This window comes from Leucopleurus acutus, assembly GCF_964270905.1.
Source record: "Leucopleurus acutus genome assembly, chromosome: 16".
Lineage (NCBI taxonomy): Eukaryota > Metazoa > Chordata > Mammalia > Artiodactyla > Delphinidae > Leucopleurus > Leucopleurus acutus.
Genome location: NC_139158.1, coordinates 36,831,175 through 36,856,172, shown reverse-complemented (window position 1 = coordinate 36,856,172; position 24,998 = coordinate 36,831,175). Strand labels below are relative to the sequence as shown.

Here is a 24,998-nt window from a genome sequence, read left to right as displayed (position 1 = left end):
GAGGGGCTGGGTGGAGAGAAGACCTGTCAGCATCTGGTAAGAGTCTGTGAGGAGAGTCCCCAGGCTCTACCATGTGGGCCACACCCTGAGCATGGGAATCAGGAACAGCCTGATCTGGGCATCAACACCTTCCCATCTGCACAAGCCTTTGACGTGGATGGTGGGCATCAGCATCTCCCAGCCGTTTGTCAGGCCTCCACTCCCTCTCCCCAGCATGGAGGACTGTGAGGCCTTGTGCACCTGGCTGGCCATCATGGTGCAGGGTCAGTTCAAGTGCCTGGGCAGCCCACAGCACCTCAAGAGCAAGTTTGGCAGTGGCTACTCCCTACGGGCCAAGATCTGGAGCGACAGGCAGCAGGAGGCCCTGGAAGAGTTCAAGGCATTCGTGGACCTGACCTTCCCAGGTATGTGCTGCTGTGCAGAGGTCATCTGTGCATCTGTCCATCCCTGACCCCTGGGACGAGGGCCACGATTCCAGGGGCCTGGGCCGCCCTCCCCTGGCCATCCAGCCCGGCCCTCAGGGGGACACTGTGCAGGCAGTGTCCTGGAAGATGAGCACCAAGGGATGGTCCATTACTACCTGCCTGGCAATGACCTCAGCTGGGTGAAGGTGAGCACATACCTGGGCATCAGAGGGAGCACACCTCTGATGTCACCCACTTTCTGGTGTTCTCTCTTTCGGGTGGAAGTCTTATTCAGTGCTGCTGCAACATTCACATGGATTTCATAGAAAATAAGAATGTTTGAGTTGGAAGGGACCTCGGATGTCAGCTCCCCCCGCCCCCTCATTTCACAGAGAGGTGAGCGGACCCAGAGAGGGGACACCATATGCCCAGGGTCACACAGCAATCCAGGGACCCAGCTGGGGCCTCTGCCTTCTGGCACCACTCACAGCCAGGGTCCCTTTCCCTAAAATCACAGAGAGCTCAATTCTGTAGGACTGACTTCTTGAGAGGTGGTCTGGGAGCAGCTGAGAGAGGGATGGGCCTTTGGGGGGCTTTGTAACAACCCCAAAGACCCTTCCTCTCCCCTTCCCTGTGCCCATCATCTATAGCGGCTTCCTCGTTTCCCACAGGTGTTTGGCATTTTGGAGCAAGCCAAGAAAAAGTACATGTTGGAAGACTACTCAGTCAACCAGATCTCTCTGGAGGACATCTTCCTGAGCTTCACCTGCCCTGTGCCCCCCAACCAAGGGGAAAACAAACAAGCGAAGGCAGAACCTGCAGGCCCCTTGTTACCCTTTCCACCTCTCTCTCCACCTTCTTCCCAGCCTCCCTCCCTGCCTCCCTCCCAACCTCCCTCCCAGCCTCCCTCTCCACCTCTCACTCCACCTCCCACTCCATCTTCCTCCCAGCCTTTCTCCCAGCTTTCCTCCCAGCCTCCCTCCTGGCCTCCCACTCCACCTCCCTTCAGGTCTTCCTCCTGGCCTCCCTCCCAGCCTCCCTCACCACTTCCCTCAAAGGCTGTCTTGCTGTAATAAAGAGTTCCCAGTGCCAGGTTAGCCCAGGTGCACACAGCCTGCCATGGGCTGCAAGGGTTACAGAGGCAACTTGAGGACCCAGTGAGCTCAGCTTGAGGGTGGAGGGGTGGGGGCAGCTCTCTACCAGATTTAGGCCACTCACCTTAGAGGCCTGATGGAGGACCCAGGTGCATTTCTGTGGAAAAGGATCCCCTCAAGTCCCACCTGGGTGGCTTTCAGCCTCACTGAGACCTGGCCATAGAAGCAGCCTCAGAGGAACAACACCTGCCATGTCCTGTCAAGAGTATGGAGGCCTGGGGGTGACCATGGTTGTAATGATGCCGTACTTCTGAAGGTAGGAGGAGAGAAGAGATTGACAAGTTTGCAAACTTAAAGCACCATTTTTCAATATTTGGATTTGTGGGGCTCCATTTGTTCTCTGCCCTGGCCCACGCGAATGTTAGGGGTGAGCCTGTATATGGCCCTCCGTCAACCCATGACGTGGACATGATTATTATCCCATTGCCCAGAAGAGTAAGCTGAGACTTAAGAGATATCCGGCAACTTTCCATGGTCAACAGATGGTAGAGCCAGGATTCAACTCAGGCAGAAGTTCTCAAAGTGGAGTCTCTGACCAGAAGCATCCACATCATCCAGAAACTTGTAAGAAATGCAGATTCTTAGGCCCCACCCCAAACCCATTGAATCAGAAGTCTGGGGGGTGAGGACCAGCAATCTGTGTTAACAGGTGCTTCTGATGCAGCTCAGGCATGAGAAGAACTAAGCTAAGCCTGTGAGCTCAGACCATCCGGCCTGAGTGCAGATGGATGTGGCCGTGTACCTTTGTCACGAGGGCTCTCCTCCGAGAAGTGCCCTGCCCAATAGCCTTTCTCCCTGCAGCATGGTCACACCCACCCCTCTACAAAGCCCCATTCGGCTTCTCCTTTGCAGGTAGTTCTCTCCCTCCCTTCTCAGCTCAGCTCTGGGAAAGTGGTGTCTACCATCCCTGCCCACACTCCCTACCTCCCCTCACCACTCACCAAAAGTACAGCGTTGTCACATGCCTGGCTGCCACACCCACTCCATCCATTTTTCCTGTGACTTCTCTGAGGCATCTCAGTGTCCCCTGCCCCCTTCTCCCCACTGCACCAGGCCCCCCATGGCCCCTCATCTGCCTCCTCTGTAGGCTCCTCTTCCTTTCTCTCCGAGTGGGGGATGCCTCAGGCTCCCAGCCTGCTTCACTTTTCCTTACTCTCCCCTGTGCACCCTGCTACCCTTGAGTTTCTTTCTCATTCACCCCAGGCCTTCAACTGCCATCTTATTCCAGTCAGGAACTTGCCTGAGCTCCCAAAAATCTACTCTTCCAGTGAGTTCTCTCACCTTCCTGAAGCCCAATGGGAAATGGGCTCTTCTCACACCTTCTGGGAGTGGCTCATCACCCCTCTGAGCCCAGGGGCTCTTACTGCCAGGGCAGTGGGTGGGGGTGACGGATGGCATGGCTGCAGCAGAGCCAAGAGAAGAACGCCTATTTCCTGATAAACAAGAAAACTTTACCTCTGAATAAATAAAAAGAGTGGTAAGGACATAGGAGCAAGATAGAGGACAACTGAGAGACTGGTCAGGGTGCCACTTGGACTCCACAGACACGCAGCGTCACAGGGGAGCGAGAGCGTGACTTACTCACTGGTGAAGCCAATGCCACCAAAATCTAACAGAGAGTGTACCTCTGCCCTGGGGAGACCAGCAACAAAGAAAGTAACAGTGCAGGGGGAGGACAACAAAGTACCAAATTGGCAAACAGTAACCAATGGAAACAAAGGTGAGCTGAAGAAGACTGAAAACCCTTAGGGGTCCTGTGGATTCTCCTGTCCTCTGGTGTGGGAACGTGGGGCATCTGGGGAGCAAGTTCCAAGCTTGCTCTGCTCTACCCACTCCTCTTCCCATGAACATCACCCCTGCCCCTCCTCCACCCCCAGCTTCCAAGGCCTCATATCCCATGCTGTGATCATCCGTTCGTCTCCTGCTCCAGACTGGCATGGAGCCTTGGCACCATGGCTCCTCTGTGTGTTCGGCTGCTGAGCACAGACCAAGTACCCTGAAGGGGTTCAGCGAGTATAAGTGGTAGCGGGACAGAGTGCTGTCTGAGGCTGTGGGGAAATGGGGGAGGAGAGTCTTGACCCAGATTCCCCGGCTTCTCCAGGAAAAGCCACTCTGTCCTCTTCCATCAAACACTTCTCCCAGGAGACTGCATTTCTTTCCTTGTCCGAAGGTCTCATGAAAGAGGTGGGATGTGAGCTGGTTGCAGAAAGACAGACTGGGTGGGCACTGCCTAATACCTGAGTAAACAGAACGCTCAGCTGTGGCTGAAAGCAGCCAGTAAAGCAAGCAGGTGTGCACTTCTATTTTAGTTGGGCTCCCAGGTGACCACGAGGAGACATTGGGGACTGACAGGGGACGATATCTAGTCCAAGTGAGAAGGTGAGGGCTTGCCCTGGGCAGGGATGGAGGAGGGGTCCAGGGTGAGCCTGGGAGGAAGGAGTCAAACGTGTTGGATGAGTCAATGAAGATTTCGAGCACCAGGTCTCTGGACTCCACTTTCTGCATTACGATCTATGCCAACAGCGACTCGGCCACCGAACCAGGGGTCTCCTCGCCTGAAGCAAGGGCTGGAAGAAGGGCGTGCGGCCTCGGGGTGCGGGTTGGAAAGGTCAGGGCCAGCCTCGGTGAGGCGCAGCCCGCGGGTGCCGGCTAGCCTGCGTCCCCGCAGGTAGAAGACCACGTCGGGGTCCCCGCTCCGAGACCCCGGGCTCGGAGGCGCGGCCGGTCCGCTCAGACCTTCACTGACAAACCATTGCACGCCGTGGCCTCCGGTCGCCAGGACCTCTTGCCGCCGACTCAACCACAAGGCCTAAGCCCAGAACAGGCCAGGTCCACGCGGGCCGGAGCGGATTCAGAGACACTGCTGCACCCAGGCCCGGAGCCACGCTCCTTAGGGACACCCGCCACGGCCGGGGAGGCGGGGCGGCCGCGCAAGCTCTACCAATCAACAGCCGGCGTTCGAATTCGCATCCTGGCGCGGCCAATCGCGAGCGTCCGAGCCCGAGCGGGGGGGAGGGGGCGGGGCCCGGCCGAACACTGGCGCGCGCCCCCCCGGGCGGGCCAATGAGAGCGCCTGGTGCATTTGAAAACTCCGGCGGGCGGCGGGCGGGTCTGCGCCTGCGTGGGGAGTCGCGCTCTGGGCCGGCAGGCGGCACTGGCAGAGATACCGGCGACGGCAGCGACGGCAGCCACGGTTATGGGGAGCGGAGGCGGTGAGCGCTGGGCGCGGGGCGCGGCGGGGCGGCCTCGAGACTGAGCAGGGCTGGCTCGAGCCCTTCGGCCCGGGGTGCGTGTCTTCCCGGCGGCGCCCGCTCGGCGCGTGGTTTAAATGCCCGGGAGCGCCCTGCTCCGCGTGAAGGCGGTGAAAGCGGCGCGCGGGGTCTGCCACCTGTCGAGGGCCGTGAGCGCAGCTCAGGTTTCCGTGGTTATTATCGTGGCTGTCCTAGAGCAAGGGAATGAGGAAAATGCGGTAAAACGCAGGGATCGGTCGCCCTGCGTGTACGCTTGGCTTTCGCAGCATGTTAATTGATGATGGGAAGACCCAGGTGAAGAGCGAGGGGAGGGGGGCAGGAAGAAGCCCTGAGGAGGGAGTCGTGCGGGTGGGAGAGCAGCCACCTCCTGTCGGGACTGGAGGAAGGAACGGGTGGGAAACCAGGTGAATTGTAGGTGATGGGCTCCTCCTGCTTCAAGCTTCTCTGTCGTCTGCTTAGAGTCAGCAAAGACTTGCTGAAGTTGAAGTTAGAAGGACCTCCTGTGGGGAGAGAGGACACTGAGACTGGCTGGGCAGCTCTGACATCCGCAGAGCTGGGACAGGCCTGGCCTCCAAGTCCACCTTTGGCTTCTCTGCAGGGTGGACCCTCCTAGTTTGGACTTGAAAACCAGACTGTTCAACTCCGTAGATCCTTATTAACATTATGCATTTTAGTCCTGTGTGCAGATAGAAGCAAAGAGATCAGTAAGGGTCAAGGCGCCTCCCTGAGAGTGAAATGCAAGGCTAACCATCATCAGCGTTGGCTGCTTTTTCCCCCTTCCTGGTTGTCATCTGTGCTCTGGATCAGAAGGTTTCCCAATAGCCAGGTTACATGATTACTACTCACCATCAATGTTTATTGAATATTTGAATGAATGATGATGTCTTCTTTACCACTACTGCTCCTTTATTTAATATTTGTTTAAGACTGTAAATATGGCTGGGGCAGAGGACAGTAACTGTTAAATCATGTTCAGATGTAACTTTTCATATCAGCACAACTCGTTTCCAACACATCACTTAGACCATTCTGATTTTTTTTCTTAAGTGATCCACTGTAGGTGTGCCAAGTGTTTCTGTTATCCTACAAAGCGGAGAATAAGAAGGAGACCCCGAAACCTAACGATCTTGAGTCTCCCTGAAGATGTGCTCTTTCATATCCTGAAATGGCTTTCTGTTGGAGACATCCTCGCTGTCCGAGCTGTAAGTTGTCAGATGAAAATAGTGTCAGGCTTGGCATCATTGGTTATATTGTACCATGAAGCCTTCGTGTGTTAAATGTCAGAACAAAAACTTTGGCTACAAATGAAGGTAGAGGAAACAACGGTGATATTGGTAATAGATGCCTAAGGTTGTTCTGATTGCAGGAAAGCTAAAACATAGGACAGCAAGGTTTGAGTCTGCTCATTGTAATGTTTATTTTGACAGAGAAAATACCCTTTTATGGCAGTGAAATTTGCCTCCCTCAAGAAATAAGATAGCATTAAGAAGAAAAATAGTATGTTCTTGAGGACAAAGCCCATGTAATATTCAGCACTGAAAGAGACTCTGGGAGTTATTTTGCAGATTTCGGAACTGAAGCCTCACTTTGAGGGATTTAACCAAGGGCATACAGCAAATTAGTGGGGGAACACCAGTAAGAACCCACTTCTCTGACTCCCAAACCTGCCTCCATTGCGTTCATAATATCCATGGGTGCTGAATTTCCAATGGCAGTGGAAGCTTTAGCACTTAAAATGCTCACCTGTGCTCAGGGCCCCCTGCCTGGGCACTTCCTGCTATCACCCAGGACAGAAGTCCTACCTGAGGCTGCTGTCATGTGTTTCAGTCTCTTCTGAGAGCCCCTATTGACCTGCAGGCCCCAGCTTTGCTCCCACTAGCAAGACCCTAAGTAAAGGAGCTCAAAACAGATTTCTGACCTACCTGTTCCCATTAGAGTTGATTTTCCTGATCCTTGCAGGTATTATAGCATTATATCCCCTTTCTCAGCCTAGGTGCTTATTCCCCCTTCCAGGACCACTGTCCCCATCTTTAGAGCCACAGAGAAAGTTGTTTCTGGGCTCTTTTCTCTATTCAAAGCAATTGTTAGTTACTTTGATACACAGAGGCGGGGCCTTTACTGCTAGGGTGGGGAGGGAAACAGGAGACCCTACATCTGTCTACACCCTGTCTTCAAGAGCTCCAGAAGCAGGGCTTTTGGGAGGTCCTTGATTAACCACCACTCCCCCTCTTCCATTGTTCTTCAGGTGCACTCCCACCTGAAGTACCTGGTGGATAACCATGCCAGCGTGTGGGCATGTGCCAGCTTCCAGGAGCTGTGGCCTTCTCCAAAGAACCTGAAGCTCTTTGAAAGGTATCTCTGCACCCTGAGAAGAGCGTGGCTTTCTCCTACCTTTGGGCCTCCCTGCTATGCCAGTCTGTGTCTCAAGGCCTGACCCGGGAATGATTTTCCTCTTGCTTGTTGCTCCCACCAACACCTTATCCCCCAGGGAGTGACTGAGGGCTGTCGACCTCGCCCATCGAGTCACACAACTCCCAGCACAGTCATGGGTCATCCACACCACCAGCACGGGCCTGACTCTCATTAGTCACAGCAGTGCTTCTGAAGGGTCCACTTGAGCTGTGACCCATTGTGTGTGACTCAGATGCAGGTCACCTGCATGTGGAAACTTTCCTCAGCCCTCTTCTTTTGGTCAGAACAATGCGATTTGAATCCTATTACATTATACTCATTGGCTGATCCCACCTCCCCGGCCGGGGTTGGGACCTAGAGGAAGGGCCGGAGGGGCTGCAAGCTGTAGTATGCCAGTGGTCACAGGCAGGCTGCCTGAGACATAGTCCACCAACCACACAATTTACCCTTTTAAAGTGTACAACTCAATGGTTTTTAGTATGCTCACAGAGTTGTGCAATCATCAACACTATCTAACTTTAGGACATTCTCATGACCCCCAAATGAAGCCCTATAACCATTAGCAGTCACTCCCTATTTTCCCTATAGTAACGCAGACCCTATGCAGCCACTAATCTGCTTTCTGTCTCTATGGATTTGCCTTTTCTGGACATTTCATATGAGTGGAATCATACAACATGTGGCCTTTTCTGTCTGTCTTCTTTCACAAGTGTGTTTTCCAGGCTCATCCATGTTGTAGCATGTCTTGGATAATTGATATTTAGCTGCATTGCCAAAAATATTTTCTGTTCAGAAAATAAGTACTGTAGTTTTAAGTGCTGTGGTGGAACATAACCTTTATGGAATAAAATCATGTGATATTTCATGTTCTTAATGTTCTAGGGCTGCCGAAAAAGGGAATTTTGAAGCTGCTGTGAAGCTGGGCATAGCCTACCTCTACAATGAAGGCCGTAAGTCCTCTAGGGGCTGGTGCTGGGGCTGGCCTCACCCCACTTGGTACTGACATTTTAGAACAAGCACGAGGGACTTCCCTGGTGGTCCAGTGGTTAAGACTCTGTGCTTCCACTGTAGGGGGCGCAGGTTAGATCCCTGGTTGGAGAACTAAGATCCCGCATGCTGTGTGGTGTAGCCAAAAACAAAAAACCTAATAGAACAAGCATGAGCTCTTGCCCGTGTCAGCAGTTTAGTCGCTGTTCTTGCTGTGTCTGGCTGTGTACCGTCCCCACTGGGGAGGTTGTGCCAGAGGTGTCCTACTCAGGGACCCATGGATGAAGTTTGATTTTGTAGTTTGGGGGAGTTGCCTCTTTGTTTAATGAACCATTAATTTCGGTTGACAACGAGTGACTCTGAGCAGAGACTCAGAATGGGGGCTACTCAGGCAAGCCAGCCCTCCCTGGCTGCCTAGTTAACACCACAGCCCATGCGTAGACCCCAGCTTCTCTCCTTGGCCACAGCTCATCTGAGGAACCTGGGGCAGTGGTCAAAGCATGCCTGATGCCAAGTGTCAGTAACACAGGGAGCCAAGGCTCCAAGTGGGAGGCAAGTACAAACAGGTCAAAGCCAGCCTGGTACCTAGATTCCTTCACCCCTAAGGGGCAGGTGCTCCTCGAAAGAACCTGGTGCGGCCCTCTCTCCCAATTCCTGCCTGTCTGCTGAGCACACTAAGGAGCGAGCCTGCAGTTCATCCTGTCCCACCTCCCAAGATGCATAAAGACTTGGGTATAGTCGCCATTTTTCTGCTTCTAAAAGACATGGCGTCTTACTGAGAGGTCACCCTGGTCACAGCTGGTTGACAGGACTGTTGGACCTGCAGACGATGAGCAATCCTGCGCCCACCCTCCTGTCAGATGGCTTTGCCCAGACAAGATTCACACACCACTCAGCTCACCTGTCTAATGTGTACAGTCCAGTGGTTTGGGTATCTTCACAGAGTCGTGCAGCCATCACCACTCAATTTGGAGCCATCATCTCATTACCCCACAAAGAAACCCCCTACCCGTTAACAGGGGTCTGAGCAGCAGTTCCCCACAGGAGGGAGGGTGGGCATCTGATGCCTCCACGTGGGGGGGACCTTCCCAGATCTTCGGAATCCAGGCCGCTGGGAGGGGCCGCAGGGCACTTGGTTCATAAAACATGGGAAGAAAAGGGAGGAGCCCCCATCCCAGCTCTTCTGTCCTAAGACACCAGCAACTTCACGTTGTAGCGGCTTAAGGCTTTAAACTTTCCAAAAAGACTGGGGAACTTCCTACACCCCTCCTCCAGAGACATCCCGGGCTGTGTTCTGTCCGTCTCTTCAGTGTCTGTGTCTGATGAGGCCCGGGCGGAAGTGAACGGGCTGAAGGCCTCTCGCTTCTTCAGTCTCACGGAGCGCCTGAATGTGGGCGCAGCGCCCTTCATCTGGCTCTTCATCCGCCCACCTTGGTCGGTGTCCGGAAGCTGCTGCAAGGCCGTGGTTCACGAGAGCCTCAGGATGGAGTGCCAGCTGCAGAAAGTAAGTCCTGGCAAGGGGTACAAGTAGGGCAGACCGTGCTGGGCGGGCTGAGCCCCATAGGCTCCCGGGAGGTGAGAAAACTTTGAGGGGAGATGCTGTGGACCATGTAAAGTCAGGGACCCGAGAGCAGTGGAGGCATAGAAAACAGTGCGGATGTGGGAGTGTCTGCTAATGACTAGCAGGAGAGGAGGCCTCGGAGCCAGGGTCAGGGGAATTGGGTGAGGGGCTGGGCTGCAGACGGGTCAACTGCTGGAAAGGCAGGACTGAGACTCTGTGAAGCAGTTGGCGGAGGCCTGGAATCAGGGAGCGGTCCTCTGCACAGAGGGGCTGGGCAGGGAGCAAGGAGGACCCACACACGGAGGGACAGTCCCCGGGAAGTTCTGTCCGCTGACAGTCACCCCTCCTCCTCCACCTCCTTTCTCTAGACTCACAGAGCGTCCATACTGCACTGCTTGGGGAGAGTGCTGAGTCTTTTTGAGGTGAGTCCCCTCCACCATCCCACAGGGCCCTGCGTTGTTTGGTGTCCTGGCCCGGGTGAGCACACAGGGCACAGCGGGTCTGCATTTTTGTGCTGCTCGCCTTTCTGGCAGCTTCAAGCACCAAGAATCAGGAACTGCGTGAAAGGCAGCAGAAGGGGGCTTCCAGGGTTCAAAGCCAAGATGAGCCCTGTCTGTGAGGCTGTGTGGAGCCAGGAAGAGTGTCTGAGCGGGACAGGACCCCGGGTCTATTTGTCTCACGGCTCTGCTACTGGCGGCTCCCTGCCACTACTCACGCAGACTTCTCTACTTAGTGAGCCTTGTGATTCGGGAACCCCGTCTGCAGCAGTCTTGGGGGAGGTGGTGGCTCCTGGCGCTAGGTGCTCTGACAGCAGCAGGGAGGGACACTTAGTATGAGCGAGGAGCTGGAAGACCTTGGGAAACCCTCCCCCATCACCGTCTGGGCAGTGCCCAGAGCCGAGTCCAGCACAAACCTCGTGCAGGAGGAAGCAGGGCCTGAGGGCAGAACTCATGGGCTTGCCTTCACGAGTTGGTTGTCAAATCATGTATCTTCAGAGAAGTTGTTTTTACTCTAATGTAGTTAACTCATTTTATTAAAGATGAGAACAGTATATGTGGTTACTTAGAGGTACTTATTCTAGGATGAAGAGAAACAGAAGCAGGCCCGGGACCTGTTTGAAGAGTCTGCTAATCAGGGGTGTTTGACCAGCTCGTACCTCCTCTGGGAAAGTGACAGAAAGATGGATGTGAGTGGGCCTAGGTCTGGGGAAAGAATGGATTATGTTGGCCAAAGGCACAGTCTCCAGAGTAGCCCGTGGACAAGGTTCTGCCACCGCAGCTGGGGTCACTGCTGGTCATGGGGCTGCTTTCAGCACTGCCCCTGAAACGACCACCACCATTTGGGGGATAAAGGGCTGGGAAGAAAGCACAGCTGGGGACCCTCTGGAGGTGTCAGGGGGAACATTTAAGAAGACTGTGGGTTGGTTGAGTTTCTCCAGAGATATGGCCATGTAAGGGCATGGTGACTCTCCCATTGACAGATGTCAGATCCCGGACGATGCCTCCACAGCTTCCGGAAACTCAGGGACTTTGCTGCCAAAGGCTGCTGGGAAGCACAGGTGAGCTGGGAGCTGGCCTTTGTCCTGACGCCTCCTCTCGTGGGGACCGTGGGGGCAACACTGCCAGGTTCCCACCCAGGACGAAATAAGAGTGGCCCAGGGTTTGGAACTGAATCTAAGGGAGTTCAGCTCTAGGGTGTGCGGGGAGGAGAGCCCAGAAGCGCTTTCCTCACCTCTGCCAGTTCCATCTAAGACAGCCAGCCACTTAATTTCTAAGTGCTGTGGACTACATCTGCATCAAAATTTATACAGCTCCCTAAAGTTGTCCTGTAGGGAAAGCATCTTGGCTACAGAACTTAGAGCTCCTTAGAGCAGATGAGTGTGTGGAATGCTGTCCTCTTCTCATTATCTGACCTGCTCACCAGGTTGTCCAGTGTTGGAACTAGGACATCAGGGGTCTGTAGTTGGCGTTCTCCAGACACTCTCCCTGTGCAGCTGTAAAGAAGTCATTATTTTAAGATAAATCAAAGAAAGTTCCCCTTTGCCAAGCTGGTAGACACTTGCTCTTGTCACCCCACCAAGTTGGGGGTTGAGAGTCATCTGCCCTTAAAAGCTAGGGAAGAAATCACAGAGGGATGGCCCGCCTGACACATCACAGGACGTTGTAATGTTTATGTCCAAAAAGGCACTTAACAAGTTTACAAGAAATACAACAATGAACAATGTGGTTCTAGTTCAAGCTCAGGCTAATCAATAAGAATAGTAAGGCCCTGTAGAAGTTCACAGAGCCTCAGGGTACTCAAAAAAGAGGAAATAAATACAAGCAGTCAAAATACGGAGCAGGTTTGACCTCTCTGCTAGTCAAAAAGGCACACGTTTAAAGAGATCGTGCCTGATCACACTAGCAAATCATATACACGTAGTCTTTGTGTTTTTGAGTGGATAGCTAGGAACTTCTGAAAATACACTTCGGCTTTTTTTTATTGTTTTTTTTTTTTTTTGGCTGTGTTGGGTCTTTGTTGCTGGGCACAGGCTTTCTCTAGTTGAGGCAAGCGGGGGCTACTCTTTGTTGCGGTGCGCGGGCTTCTCAGTGTCGTGGCTTCTCTTGTTGCAGAACACACGCTCTAGAGTGCAGGCTCAGTAGTTGTGGCACACAGGCTTAGTTGCTCCACGGCATGTGGGATCTTCCCAGGCCAGGGATCGAACCCGTTTCCCCTGCATTGGCAGGCGGATTCTTAACCACTGCACCACCAGGGAAGCCCTGAAAATATACATTTTTAATGATAGCAGTTTTTGCCGGCAAACATGTGATAAAATAGTGTTCCTAAAAAAAAAAAAAAGTACAGGAAAGGGCTTCCCTGATGGCACAGTGGTTGAGAGTTCGCCTGCCGATGCAGGGGACACGGGTTCGTGTCCTGGTCCGGGAAGATCCCACATGCTGCGGAGCGGCTGGGCCCGTGAGCCGTGGCCGCTGAGCCTGCGCGTTCGGAGCCTGTGCTTCGCAACGGGAGAGGCCACAACAGTGAGAGGCCCGCGTACCGCAAAAAAAAAAAAAAAAAAATAGTGTTCCTATTAGCGTGTGTGAAAATGCGCGCAGGAATTTCAGAAAGCCCCTGGGCACAGGTAGCGCCTGTGGGTCGACTACGTGAGCAGAAGGTGCACAAAGGTGACCCTCAATGTGACAAAACCAACAGAAACCCCCTCAAAGGAAGAACAAGGAAAACAGGCTTACAGAAGTCTCCTATCGCAAAGAACCACGTTAATCGTTAGGCAGGCAAAGAAAAGGTAACATGTGTGTTCCGTGATCACAAATGCACATGCACACTGCTACAAGTGCATAGAAAACTCTGGAAGGAAATACGTAGAGATGGTCAACAGTAACCACTGAGGGCTTGGAGGGCCCCGGCGGGTCCTCAGCAAGGTGCTCGTGCATCTCATTCAATCCTAACGGCATCTGCCGAAGCAGCTGCTGTTGTGCCATTTGGTGAAAAGGGAAACTGAGGTGCCGTGAAGCCTCCAGTTTGCCTGTGGTCACACATAGACCCAGGTCTTAAAGCCGGGTCATTCAAGCCCCCAGCCAGCTCTCAGCCACTGTGCTACGTGGCCTCCCCCAGAGCATCAGCTTTCACTAGGGAGTGGTGAGCAGAAACAAACTTAATTTAAAAGAAAATGCTGGCAGAAGACTGGAATTGGCCGTGGAGCTGTGCCGGGCAGGAAGTCAACTGATATCCCATTATGCACCTTTTGTGCCTTTTAAAATGTTCTATCATGATATATTATTTATTTCCAAAAGATTAAAATCTTGGCCCTCCTGGTTTCAGAAGGCTTACAAGGTTTAAGTGGGCCAGTGTATGTACAGGCAGAATCCTCCTCGCGTTCAGAAGCAGGAACCTCAAAACCCCTTGCTCATCCCTCGAGTCTTTTCGTCCTCAGCTGTCTCTAGCCAAAGCCTGTGCACACGGAAACCAGCTCGGACTGGAAGCGAAAGCCTCCAACGAGATAGTCTGCCAGCTGTTCCAGGCCTCCCACGCTGTCAGTAAGCAGAGGGTCTTCTCTGTGCAGAAGGGACTCAATGACACAATGAGGTGAGGGGTCCGAGGCAGAGCGACAGCCGTCTCCACGTGACAGGGTCTGTCTGTTGTTTCAGCTGAGCCTCCTGTCACAGGGCCCCTGCGTCATCAACCCCACTGGGATCCACACGTGTGTGTGTGTGTGTGTGTGTGTGTGTGTGTGTGTGTGTGTGTGTGTGTGTGTGTGTGTGTGTGTGTGTGTGTGTGTGTGTGTGTGTTCTAAAACCAGTTATGCCTAAGTTATCCAGGGCTTTGAAAAGAAAAATTTCCCACATAAATGTCTGCTCTCTCCAGTTTTCCTTTTTAAGTCTCAGACTATATTAAACCGTACTAAACATCTTTCAAAAATGATGCCAGAAAAACACCTTTTCTTTCCAACCCATCATCACGCGCATCAGCGTGCGGGAGTGTGGGAGGCAGCTGCCATGTGCCTGCAGCCTCAGAAACCCCACAAACTGCCTCTTCCTGCAGGTCCATTTTCCCTCGAGGTTTGGAGATAACACACTTTTACACTCAATCACAGAACTTGTTTAGAGAGTAAAATGGAAAATGTGAATAATTTTTTAAGCTTACACCAGAGATTTCAAATAAATTTTAGATTTATAATGGGCAGGCTCTGGCTGTACTGCGGCAGACAAAGCCCAGCACCTGGTAAGCTCTCTTCCCTGGAGAGGCTCCGTCTTTACTCATAGCAGGGGGTGCAGTGTCCTTGGCTCCCACATTAAATGTCACCAAGCTGCTGTGATTTTGAGTCCTGTGCCTGTGCTGGGGGTGGTGCCCCCTGCCCCACGCCATGCCCTCCCAGTCTGCCTTTCTTTTGGCGGCGGGAGCCAGGGACTGTTGCTATTCCTTTTGTGTGCTGGGGGTGGGGGTTAACATAAACTTAACCTTTCTTTTCTTTTCAAGAGCTAAAGTAGTTTTATTGCAATAATATCATTTCAATCCCCAAGTTGAGCATCTTTACATTTTCCTCTATGTAAAGCAACAGCTGACTTTTTCTTCCTTTTTTCTATTGAGTTATAATTGACATGTAACATTAGTTTCAGGTTTAACCATTTTAAAGTGTACAGTTCCGTTGGTCTGTTTTTATAAGTCAGATCATTGAGCTTGTCAAAGGTGTCTGCGTAGGAAGCTTCCTCTTCTGCCCCTAACCCTCAAACACCTGGCCTTGCGTGTCTTCCTCCCCAGCCTGTTCCCCCTTCATCCCTCCTCCTTCCTCCCCTCCCCAACTCGGCCCCAGCACTCCCTCCTTTCCTCTGCCTATGAAAGATGCTCCTGTCCAGGCTGACACCTGGAGCAGTCCCTCCTGTCTGCCTAGAATCACTCACCACCACGTTTCTTTTCTCTCTTGCTTCTCTTCTCCCCATCTCTTCTCCCTTGTGCAAAAAGGCGTTCACCATGCTTGGGCATCCTTGATGTTGCATGCAGTATCCCCTTGTGACGTCTGTGTCCCTGGCCCGGCTTTTAGCCCCGTCGAGGAGGGATCCTATGTCTGTTGGCTCTGCCGGCCCAAGTTCTCCATCATGGTTGCTGGGTGACTGAGAACTCCAGCACACAGGCTCAGGGAATCCTGCTTTAGATGCATTCCTGGCTCTTTGCTCCACTGCGGAGGGTTGTGATAAATGACCCCATGGGTGAGAGTTCCTCAGAGAGAAGACAGGTTTGCAGAACGATAAACTTTGACTTTTCTCCTGTCCTGTGACCTGTCCCAGGTCCACAGAGCAGACCTGCTTTGCTCCCTTACAAGTAACGGTCCAGGCTTATCCAGTGCCTGGGGGTCCCGGGGTGGGGGAGGCAGAGTACACATATGTGCAGCCCACCTGCCTCCCAGGAACAAAGTCGGGAGTCATGGGGCCTCCCCCTTGGACAGGGTGTCTCAGCCTTGGACAGGTGCCTGGATAAGCCAGTGATGCCTAAAGTATCGCTCACCCCTCGGGACAGATGGCCGGGCAGGAATGGGAGACGGGACACTCATGAAGGCTTGGCCTGGTTTTCAGGGATGGTGCTCTTCCCACAGGTACATTCTCATCGATTGGCTGGTAGAGGTTGCGACCATGAAGGACTTCTCGAGCCTGTGCCTTCACCTGACCGTGGAGTGCGTGGACCGGTACCTGCGGAGGCGGTTGGTGCCCCGGTACAGGCTCCAGCTGCTGGGCATCGCCTGCATGGTCATGTGCACCCGGTAAGAAACCCCCCAGGCTGGGCCCGCAGATGGAACACAGCATGCTGGCGCTGCCCAGTTCACAGGCTGGCTTTTCAGTGGAACAAGCCTTCAGCACCCCACCTCCTTATGACAGGGATTTTCATTTTAGGGGGTGCCCATGCCGAGTGGTCCTACCCACACGGGGGTGGCAAGGCTGACCCTTGGTGTGTGGGCAGCCGCTCATCCCAACACGCGGCCTCAGGACCCAGAACGTGGCCTCTGTCGGGCAGGTTCAGGCTGGAACCCTCTTCCCCTGGCCCCTGAGGGCAACACAGCGATGAGGGAGGGTCACAGGCGGCTGCCCTTGCCAGTCTGGTTCTCAACTCTGCGTCCAGAGACCTGCGTTTCATCAGTGTCATGTGCCCCCCACCCCCAACTCCCCACAGACCCCCTCCAACCACATGGGCAGGATGCGTCCTCAGAGAGGCAGCCTACCCCTGCAGCAGCTCTGACTTTTCAAATCAGACCATTTTAAGGTTTACCTAAATCCACCTTTCCACCCAGTTTTGCCTTTGGACACAATGTGGATGGCAGTTCCCACCATACATTTTGCATTTTCTTGTTTTCCTAAAGCAGACTTCTCCTACGTGGTGTGCTATCTCCCCTGGGTGGTGCTTTCCAGACCAACATCATTATCTGTAAGGCTTTCGAGGGAGGAACAGGCTCATTGCACACAGTGGTGTCAACTATGGAGAGACTGATTTGTCTTCTGCACAGTAACCCAGAGGCTTGTGTCACTGGGATGGTTTATCTGTTTCATGACGTCATGAAGGAGGCCCAGGTCCTGACTTGCTCTCTGCTACCTGCCATGACCCCTGAGGCCACCAGGTCCACCTTTGCAGTGAGCGCAGTCGTGTGGCCACGACGGGAACTGGGAAGTGGGGTCTCTAGGTGGCTGTGGAAGCAGGGTCCGTGGGCTCAGAGTCGGTGAGCAAATGCCACACGCTGTCCAGCACCTCTCGTGTGCTTTCGGAACCTGGCGTTCCAGGTCTTGTCACCAGAGAGGGCTGAACAGACGGGTCCCCAGCCTCCCTGGATCCAAATGGCGTAGTTATGTCCTTGCAATGAGAGACTGAGGTACTACCAGACCACAGGCTGCTGGCAATGAGACGATAATTGCTTTAAAAGATTTTTAGAAGCCGAGATGCCCCTACATCCACTCTCAAAGCAGCACCTGCCGCTGCTCTGAGCACAGGGCTTTCGCCCGCCCCACTCACATAACATCCCCCAGCACCTGCGGTCCCTACAACTCCTGTCCTCTCTCTTGGCCCAGGCAACAGCAAACAAGGGAGCTGCAGAGTCCCCATGACAGAGCAGCCAAGGGCCCGGTCCCAGTCCACCCTTGTGTGGGGAGGTGTCCTCGGCAGGCCGCTGGACTAGCGTGTTCCCTGATAGTTGGAACTGGTGGAGAGTAGAGAACAGCGTGACCACCTGCCTAAGGACAGTCCAGTTCCCATGGCCAGACCCCATGCTGGGTCCAGACCTTCAAACAACCTCTATCTCTGGTTCTGCTGGCTCATCTGCCTTCTGGGTTAAAGCTGTTTATACTCGCTCCATAGAAGCTGACACAAGGCAGGGTGAACCCTTATCCCTCAGGTCGTTAAGAGGATTGACCGATCATGTCATTCGTGGGTGCGTTTTGCAGAAACACCTGCATGCCTAGCAGTCCAGCAGCTCTCACTGCCACTGATCTGTGACACTAATCCCCCTTCCCTTCCAGCCCCCATGATAGGCTCATCTGACCTTTTCAGTTCCCCTCAGTGGCTAGGGGCAGCAGGGTCCACTCTTTGGACCCCCCCAACCCCATCACTGAAGCCTAAAGTGATCACCCCACTAAGGGGAGTGGGCTCAGTGCTCAGACCCCTTCTTAACACTCCAGGTTCATCAGCAAAGAGATCCTGACGATCCGGGAGGCTGTGTGGCTCACAGACAACACGTACAAATACGAGGACCTGGTGAGGATGATGGGAGAGATCATCTCTGCCTTGGAAGGGAAGATTCGAGTAAGTGACCACTTGCTTTTTCCTTTTGAATCAAAGTTGAGGTCACGTGAGGGCATGGAGGGTAGAGGGTATCTGCATGGCTTTGAGCTTCCCTGCTCTGGGAAGCCCTCCTGGACCCAGAGGGCGCGAGGCCACAGCTGTTTGGCGTGCACAGCAGTCGGGCCAGATGCTGGGCTGACCACGCCGAGGGTGGTGTTTCTAAGGTCCAGCCTCCCCACCGAGTGGGTGGAGGGGCCCTCTGTGTGCTGAGACCCCACGTCTGCCTCCCCGTTCCCTCTAGGTCCCCACTGTGGTCGATTACAAGGACGTCCTGCTGACGCTGGTCCCCATGGCGCCAAGAACCCAGCACCTGTGCAGCTTCCTCTGTGAGCTCTCCCTGCTGCACACCAGCCTGGCCGCCTATGCCCCGGCCCACCTGGCTGCAGCCGCCCTGCTCCTGGCGAGGCTGACACATGGGCAGAGTAAGGAGCTGGTCCTCCCCACCAGCCATTCAGAACATGGGCTGAGCCAGTGGTCCGGGGGATTCCTGGAGTCAGGAGCCAGTGCTCAAATTCAAGGGGGTTGGAGGGAGAAAAAGAAGTGTGTTCATCTTCTGGAGAAGGAAACACCAGAATGGACTAAAAGCCATTGTCTGGGGGTGAGGTTAGAGACAGTTCTAGCTTAATATTTCCCACATTGTCGACAATGAGCACGCATGCTCTGTACCTGGGGCCTTTTCAACCCTGAGCCCTAGGAAACTCCATCCCAGAACCATCAGGGCTGTGGGGCATGAGTGGGCATCAGAACGGCCCCACTATTCCTGCTTTCCTCCCCAGCACAGCCCTGGACCACTCGGTTATGGGACCTCACTGGGTTCTCCTGTGAAGACCTCATCCCCTGTGTCTTAAGCCTTCATCAAAAGTGGTAAGCGTGGGCTTCCCTGGTGGCACAGTGGTTGAAAGTCCGCCTGCCGATGCAGGGGACACGGGTTCGTGCCCTGGTCCGGGAAGATCCCACATGCCGCGGAGCGGCTGTGCCCGTGAGCCATGGCCGCTGAGCCTGCGTGTCCAGAGCCGCAGTGGGAGAGGCCACAACAGTGAGAGGCCCGTGTACCGAAAAAAAAAAGTGGTAAGCGTGTAAGGAAGCAATTCCCCCCACAACCCCCCGACTGTCCCCCCACACAGAGGGTGTGTCCTTAATACCACAAGTCCAGGGGGAATTTGCTCTCACGTGAGGGCTGTCAAGACACTCAGACCTTACCCGCGTGAGCCGCGTATCTCAGGACTGACGTTTAGAAATTCCAGGGCCATGTTGCTTATTTCATACGTTTTTAACATTTGATGTGTGGGCAGCAGCTCCCCCCAACCCAAACCTAATTCCATGGGCAGTGGAACATAAGAAAAAATGAGACTGTCTCCCTGACCAGCGGTAATTTCAGTCTAGGACAGGTTGGCCTCCAGCTCTGGAGTTAGCAGACCGCAGCCCCGGGCACACACCTTGGCCCTTTCCCTCGCCTCCTGTCTCAGCTTGGCTGGCAGACTCGCTCCTCCCACTCCTCAGTCTCACGTTCACTCCCCACCGCATGCATATCTGCTAAAGCCCCCAGGGACCTCCTCCTTTCTCCGCCAGGCCACACTGCCTCAGAGTCCCCTTCCCTGACACGAGGGTCCGGGTAATTCTGCCTTTCTGCCTGTACCCAGACGCTCCCTGGGAGACTTAACCACTTCCAGGATTCAGAACACATCTAAAAGCCAACCTCTGACCCGAGCCACAGACCCCCCTGCCAGCTTGTCCACGCCAGGCCCTTCCTCCTCATAGATTTCATTTGGTGCTTGGTGGACAAGGCCCCGGTCATCCTATCAGAGCCCTCAGGCCAGCCCATTTCTGCTTCTCTGTCCCTGCATCCCAGCGGCTCTCGGGGCCAATGCACTTTCTTCACCTGCCCATGGTCATTGCCCCAGCCGCCTCCTGGATTTCCACAGGGCAGCCTCTGAACACGACACTTCTGCTTACACCTTGGGGATGAGATCAGAACTTGGGCACGAGTCTAGAGATTCCTCTGACCAGCCCCTCTGGCCCATCTGCCACTTCTCCCCCTCCCCGCTAACACGGGGAGCCTGTCAGCATTTCCTGGGTTAGTGTGTGCAGCCCGTTTCTCCTACAGGGCCCAGACCTCGTCGCTGGTGGACGGGAGCATGGGTGACGGTGGCAGGTCAACACGTGTCTGCCCCCGAGGCTGCTCAGACCAGTGCAGGGTCGGTGCCTGACCAGGCTGCCAAAAGCTGCTGCTTGGCTGCCTTCCTACACCCATCCCCCGCCCCCCACCGAGTTGTTTTGTTTTTTTTTCCCCAATCCAGATAAACTGGAAACATATTTATTTACCAACGAAACTTTTTGTTAAAGTGTACAATTCAACAGGCTCTTGGTATATTCAGAATTGTGCAGCCATCACCACAAACCACAATCTATTCGAGAACATCTTCCCCACCCTCAAAAGAAACCCCGCCCTTGCTACCTATTACCTTCACGTTTCCCCTCCCCACCAGCCCTCAGCAAACACTCATCTATTTCCTGGCTCTTTCTGTTCTGGATGTTTCACCAACATGGAATCGTACAACTTGGGGCCTTTTGTGACCAGCCTCTCACCTACATAATGTTTCCACTGTACAAATAGCCCACTGGATGGAGGGACCACATCTTGTTTATTCAGTCGTGCACTGATGGACATTTGGGGTTTTTCTACCTTCCAACTGTTGCGAATAGTGCCCCTGTGAACATATGTGTCCAGGTTTCTGTGTGGATCTCTGTTCCCCTTTCTCCTGGGGATGCACCTGGGGGTCATAGGTGACTCGAGGAACCGCCAGACTGTGCACAGCAGCGCTGGGCTTCACTCCCATTGCTGGGCTGGTTTTGAAAATGTCTTGTCCTCTCTCACTTCAGTGAGTGGAGGCTAAAGATGGGAGCTTTTGGGGTGGAGGTGCCAGCACCGTCTGCCCCCCACTACCCCTCACGTGTCCCTCTGTCGGCAGCTTCCATGACGATGCCCCCAAGGACTACAGGCAGGTCTCTCTCACTGCCGTGAAGCAGCGATTCGAGGACAAGCGATACGAAGAGATCAGCCAGGAAGAGGTGCTGGTGGGTGCTAGGGAGCGGGGGTCCCCGTGGGCCCCTCGGGGCTTCGGCCCTCCCTCTGACCCCGGCTTCCCCTCAGGTGCTGAGCTACGGCCAGTTGTGTGCAACTTTAGGGGTGAAACAAGAGAGCCCAGAACCCGCGTCTTTCCTCAGCACAGGGGACATTCACACCTTCCTCAGCTCTCCCTCTGGAAGGAGAACCAAGCGGTGAGTGAACCCTGCGGGCCAGGCCTGGGTTCCCTCGTGACCTGTGCAGCCATCGGGGCTCCTGAGGAGCAGCAGGGAGAGAGCAGATCCTCAGAAAACTGAAGCTGCGGTTGGTAGTCTCCACTGCCTACAGTACCGTCTCCTTTCCCCAGTGTGGCTCTCTGGCTCCAGCCTGGCTCCCTGTGAGGGATGGTGGTCTTGAGCACAGGTTGAGCCCGCTCAGGCTCTGGCCCTGCCCCACGCCCGGTGTGAGCCATACGGGACTGCTCTGCTCCACCACATTGTGGCACTCACTGCACTCCAGCTGTGCCCTCATTGTGTGCATCCCTTTTATCCCTGTCTCTTCCATCTCAGTATCCCAGCTGTACTGCCTGGAATAACCTCCCCCTCCACCTCACCCACCTAAAGAACTCCTATCCATCCTACAAAGTCCAGATGAGCAGGAACCTCGCCATGGTGCTGGCCCTGTCTCTGCAAATCTGCCCTGAGCTTCTGAGGGCAGTTCCTGGGTGGCTGTGTTGTCCCTGCTCACAGCACGTGGGGGCAGGGTCAGGCAGGTGCCAAGAACCAGACTGGGCCTCCCAACACTGCTGCCTATGACCCGGCTCCCGGCTCTCCCACCGCACAGGAAACGGGAGAACAGCCTCCAGGAGGACAGGGGCAGCTTCGTCACCACGCCGACCGCAGAGCTGTCCAGCCAGGAGGAGACACTGCTGGGCAGCTTCCTGGACTGGAGCCTGGACTACTGCTCCGGCTACGAGGGCGACCAAGAGAGCGAGGGCGAGAAGGAGGGCGATGGTGAGTGCCAGGGCTGGAGACCACCCAGTGCTGCCCCAGAGGGGACAGCGGGCAGGAGGGCCCCCAGCCTGAGCTGCAGGAGAGTGTGTCCGGACACAGGTAGACATGAGAGAGCAGAGCCCCTGGAATACCAGCCCACAGGGAGGATAGGATGTGGGCCCAACCTGCGCCCAGCTCCAGCTGGACCTGTGCTGGTGGAAGGACCTCACCAGGTCAGGGACAGAGAAATAGACCTTTCTAGACGGTTGTGTGAGATGTGCCCCCTGCTGGGCTCTGTCCCTCAGGCACCCATCTAGGGCAGGCTGCAGGAGGCTCTGTCCCCATGTCTCATCAGCCATCTGCACAGGAAGCCCAGTTCGACAGCTTCTGTTGATTTTCCAACTGCTATTTTTGTGTCCACTCAGGGGATTAACTAAATTATTAGATGGCCAGTTTGTTGTCACTTCCTACTGTCCCCTAAGTCACATTGGGTATTACCCCAAGTTTGAAAGGAGACACTTCACCCCCAATTTCTTACGTAAAGGAAAGGGGACTGTCCAGCGAGGTTCAGGATGTGCGGCCGAGAGCTGGACCCTGGGCTCCCCTGGGTCCTGACCGAGCACGGAGTCACCCTGATGCTCAGGCTATGGCCTGACCTCTCCCCCCATCTCCCATAGTGACAGCTCCCAGCGGTGTCCTCGATGTCACTGTGGTCTACCTGAACCCGGAACAGCACTGCTGCCAGGAATCAAGCGATGAGGAGGCCTGCCCGGAGGAGGAGGGGCGTCAGGACACACAGGCGTCAGCACCAGGCAGCCAGACACCTTGGACCCCAGGGCTCGAGCGCCCTCTGTGCAGCAGGAGGGGGGCAGGCAAGGACATAACGACCTCAGGGTACTCCTCTGTCAGCAGCACAAGTCCCACAAACTCCGCAGATGGCTTGGGGGGCCTTGCCCGATCTACCTCAGTACTGTCCCCGGGCAGCGACTTGAACACACAGCCTTGCCACCATCACGCGAGGAAGTCCTGTGTACAGTGTCGTCCCCCAAGCCCCCCGGAGAGCTGTGCTCCCCAGCAACAGGTGAAGAGGAAAAACCTGTCCGCCCACAATGAGGAGGAGGAGGACATGAACTTGGGCTTTTTGAAGCTGTGAGTGTGTCAGTGCGTTTGCTGCAGTGAATGTTGGCTGAAGTGAATGTTTGCTGAGGCAGGGCTGCTGTTGCACTAGCAAGGGGGAGGGGGGCGCTGGAGATGGATCCCTGTAGACCCCTGGTGGCAGTCACACGGAATAGAAAGGAGAACTTGGGGCAGTAAGTTTCTTTCTCTAGGGGAGCCCACTGTGAGCCATCAGAATGTCTAAATCACAACAAAAACTCAGTTCCTTCTCTCTGGAAAGTTTAGCCTCAAAGCAATCATGCCATACTGTGTGAAGCCTATTTCTCTGTCCCCTCCCATGTTTGTCCTGCTTTCTCTGGGAAACTTAAGCCCACGTCCTGAACTTCCCAGCCCCACGGAGCCCCAGGCACCGCGGGAGCTGAGAGCTTTCACAGCTGAGAACATGTGTGACCCAGGTATCCTGGCACAGCTCACCCCCTCCCACATTTATCTGGTTCGGGGTTCCAGGGGGAGCCAATAGCTCTGAGCACACCATCCCTGCGCCCACATTGGCCTGGCCTGCTCTGCCCCAGGCAGCCGTTCCTTTCCTCACTGGGTGGTGGGTCCTATCGTGAGGGAACTCTGCCCCGCGGATCGTTTCGGACTGCGTGTGAATACCGGGTGAGTGGGCCCTGACATTTTTGCAGGCCAGGGCCTTGATGTCTTGGTCACAGGCTCTCTTCCTCCCATATTCTCAGCTCATTTTAGAAATCTGCCCCTTCTCCTGTGATGGTTTGTCTGTGTCCCCAACAGATGATGTCCGTATGAACATCGGAATGTCTGGGCCATTTCTTTCCCTGTCTTTATTTCCATCCTCCATCCCTCTAAGATAAAAAACAAAAGAAAAATTAAAAATAGAAGATATGAGGGCTTCCCTGGTGGCGCAGTGGCTAAGAATCCACCTGCCAATGCAGGGGACACGGGTTCGAGCCCTGGTCCGGGAAGATCTCACGTGCCTCAGAGCAACTAAGCCTGTGCGCCGTAACTACTAAGCCTGCGCTCTAGAGCCCGCGAGTCACAACTACTGAAGCCTGCGCGCCTAGAGCCCGTGCTCCACAGCAAGAGAAGCCACCACATCAAGAAGCCCGCGCACCTCAAGGAAGGGTAGCCCCCGCTCGCCGCAACTAGAGAAAAGCCCGCACACAGCAACAAAGACCCAGCACAGCCAAAAATAAATAATAAATAAAATAATTTTTTAAAAAAACATTAAATATATAAGGTATTAATTTTTTTTAATTCTCAACATTATTTAGGCTCAACTAAAAAAAAGAAAATTCGATTCAAACCCCTCAGTGCTATCCTGACACTGTATGCAAAACCAATTTTCCCAGAGAGGTTAGCCAGAAAAAAAATTAAATGTCATTTGTAACATCTGAGGTGACCAAGATACAGAAGAGCAAGATTCAGAGGACCTGTTTGTTGGGTGAGGGTAGATCTGCTGTGAGTTCCTGAGAATAATGACCACAGGGACTTGGGATCTGACAAAGACTGACCCTGACCTCTCTCCCCTGCTGACACACTCACCCTGCTGATAGCTTTTTTTTTTTTTTTTTTTGGAAAAAGAAATGTTTTATTCCTCTTTGCGCAGAACAGTATATGAAGGTGGCTATCATGCTGACTCCGCACACCTCTTACACAAAAATGCTCCCTCCAGGATGCCCAGTTACCCGCCCCACTTGGAGAACTGGCAGTTAGTGGGTGGTGA

The 24,998-nt window shown here is 54.2% G+C and overlaps 2 protein-coding genes across 2 annotated transcripts in view; both read left to right on the top strand.

Annotated features, from left to right (window-relative positions):
* The window catches only part of LOC309973486 (ATP-binding cassette sub-family A member 17-like), a gene marked incomplete at both ends in the record, with an annotated part of 91,520 nt that extends 86,895 nt beyond the window's left edge, over positions 1–4,625 (top strand). Inside the window, 5 exon segments of the mRNA XM_082857778.1 lie at positions 214–408; positions 541–610; positions 1,076–1,413; positions 3,489–3,549; positions 4,227–4,625. Of these exon segments, the coding sequence (XP_082713904.1) occupies positions 214–408; positions 541–610; positions 1,076–1,413; positions 3,489–3,549; positions 4,227–4,625 (1,063 nt within the window).
* CCNF (cyclin F) lies at positions 4,622–23,291 on the top strand (the record flags this gene model as incomplete). Its single annotated transcript, XM_082857777.1, has 17 exons — positions 4,622–4,751; positions 5,857–6,011; positions 7,055–7,161; positions 8,104–8,171; positions 9,519–9,712; positions 10,138–10,191; positions 10,851–10,955; positions 11,250–11,327; positions 13,701–13,852; positions 15,855–16,019; positions 17,920–18,043; positions 18,324–18,504; positions 18,859–18,946; positions 21,052–21,157; positions 21,234–21,361; positions 21,990–22,159; positions 22,816–23,291. 17 exons carry the CDS (start codon positions 4,622–4,624, stop codon positions 23,289–23,291), a joined length of 2,481 nt encoding a protein of 826 aa, XP_082713903.1.
* Between the last annotated feature and the right edge of the window lie 1,707 nt (positions 23,292–24,998).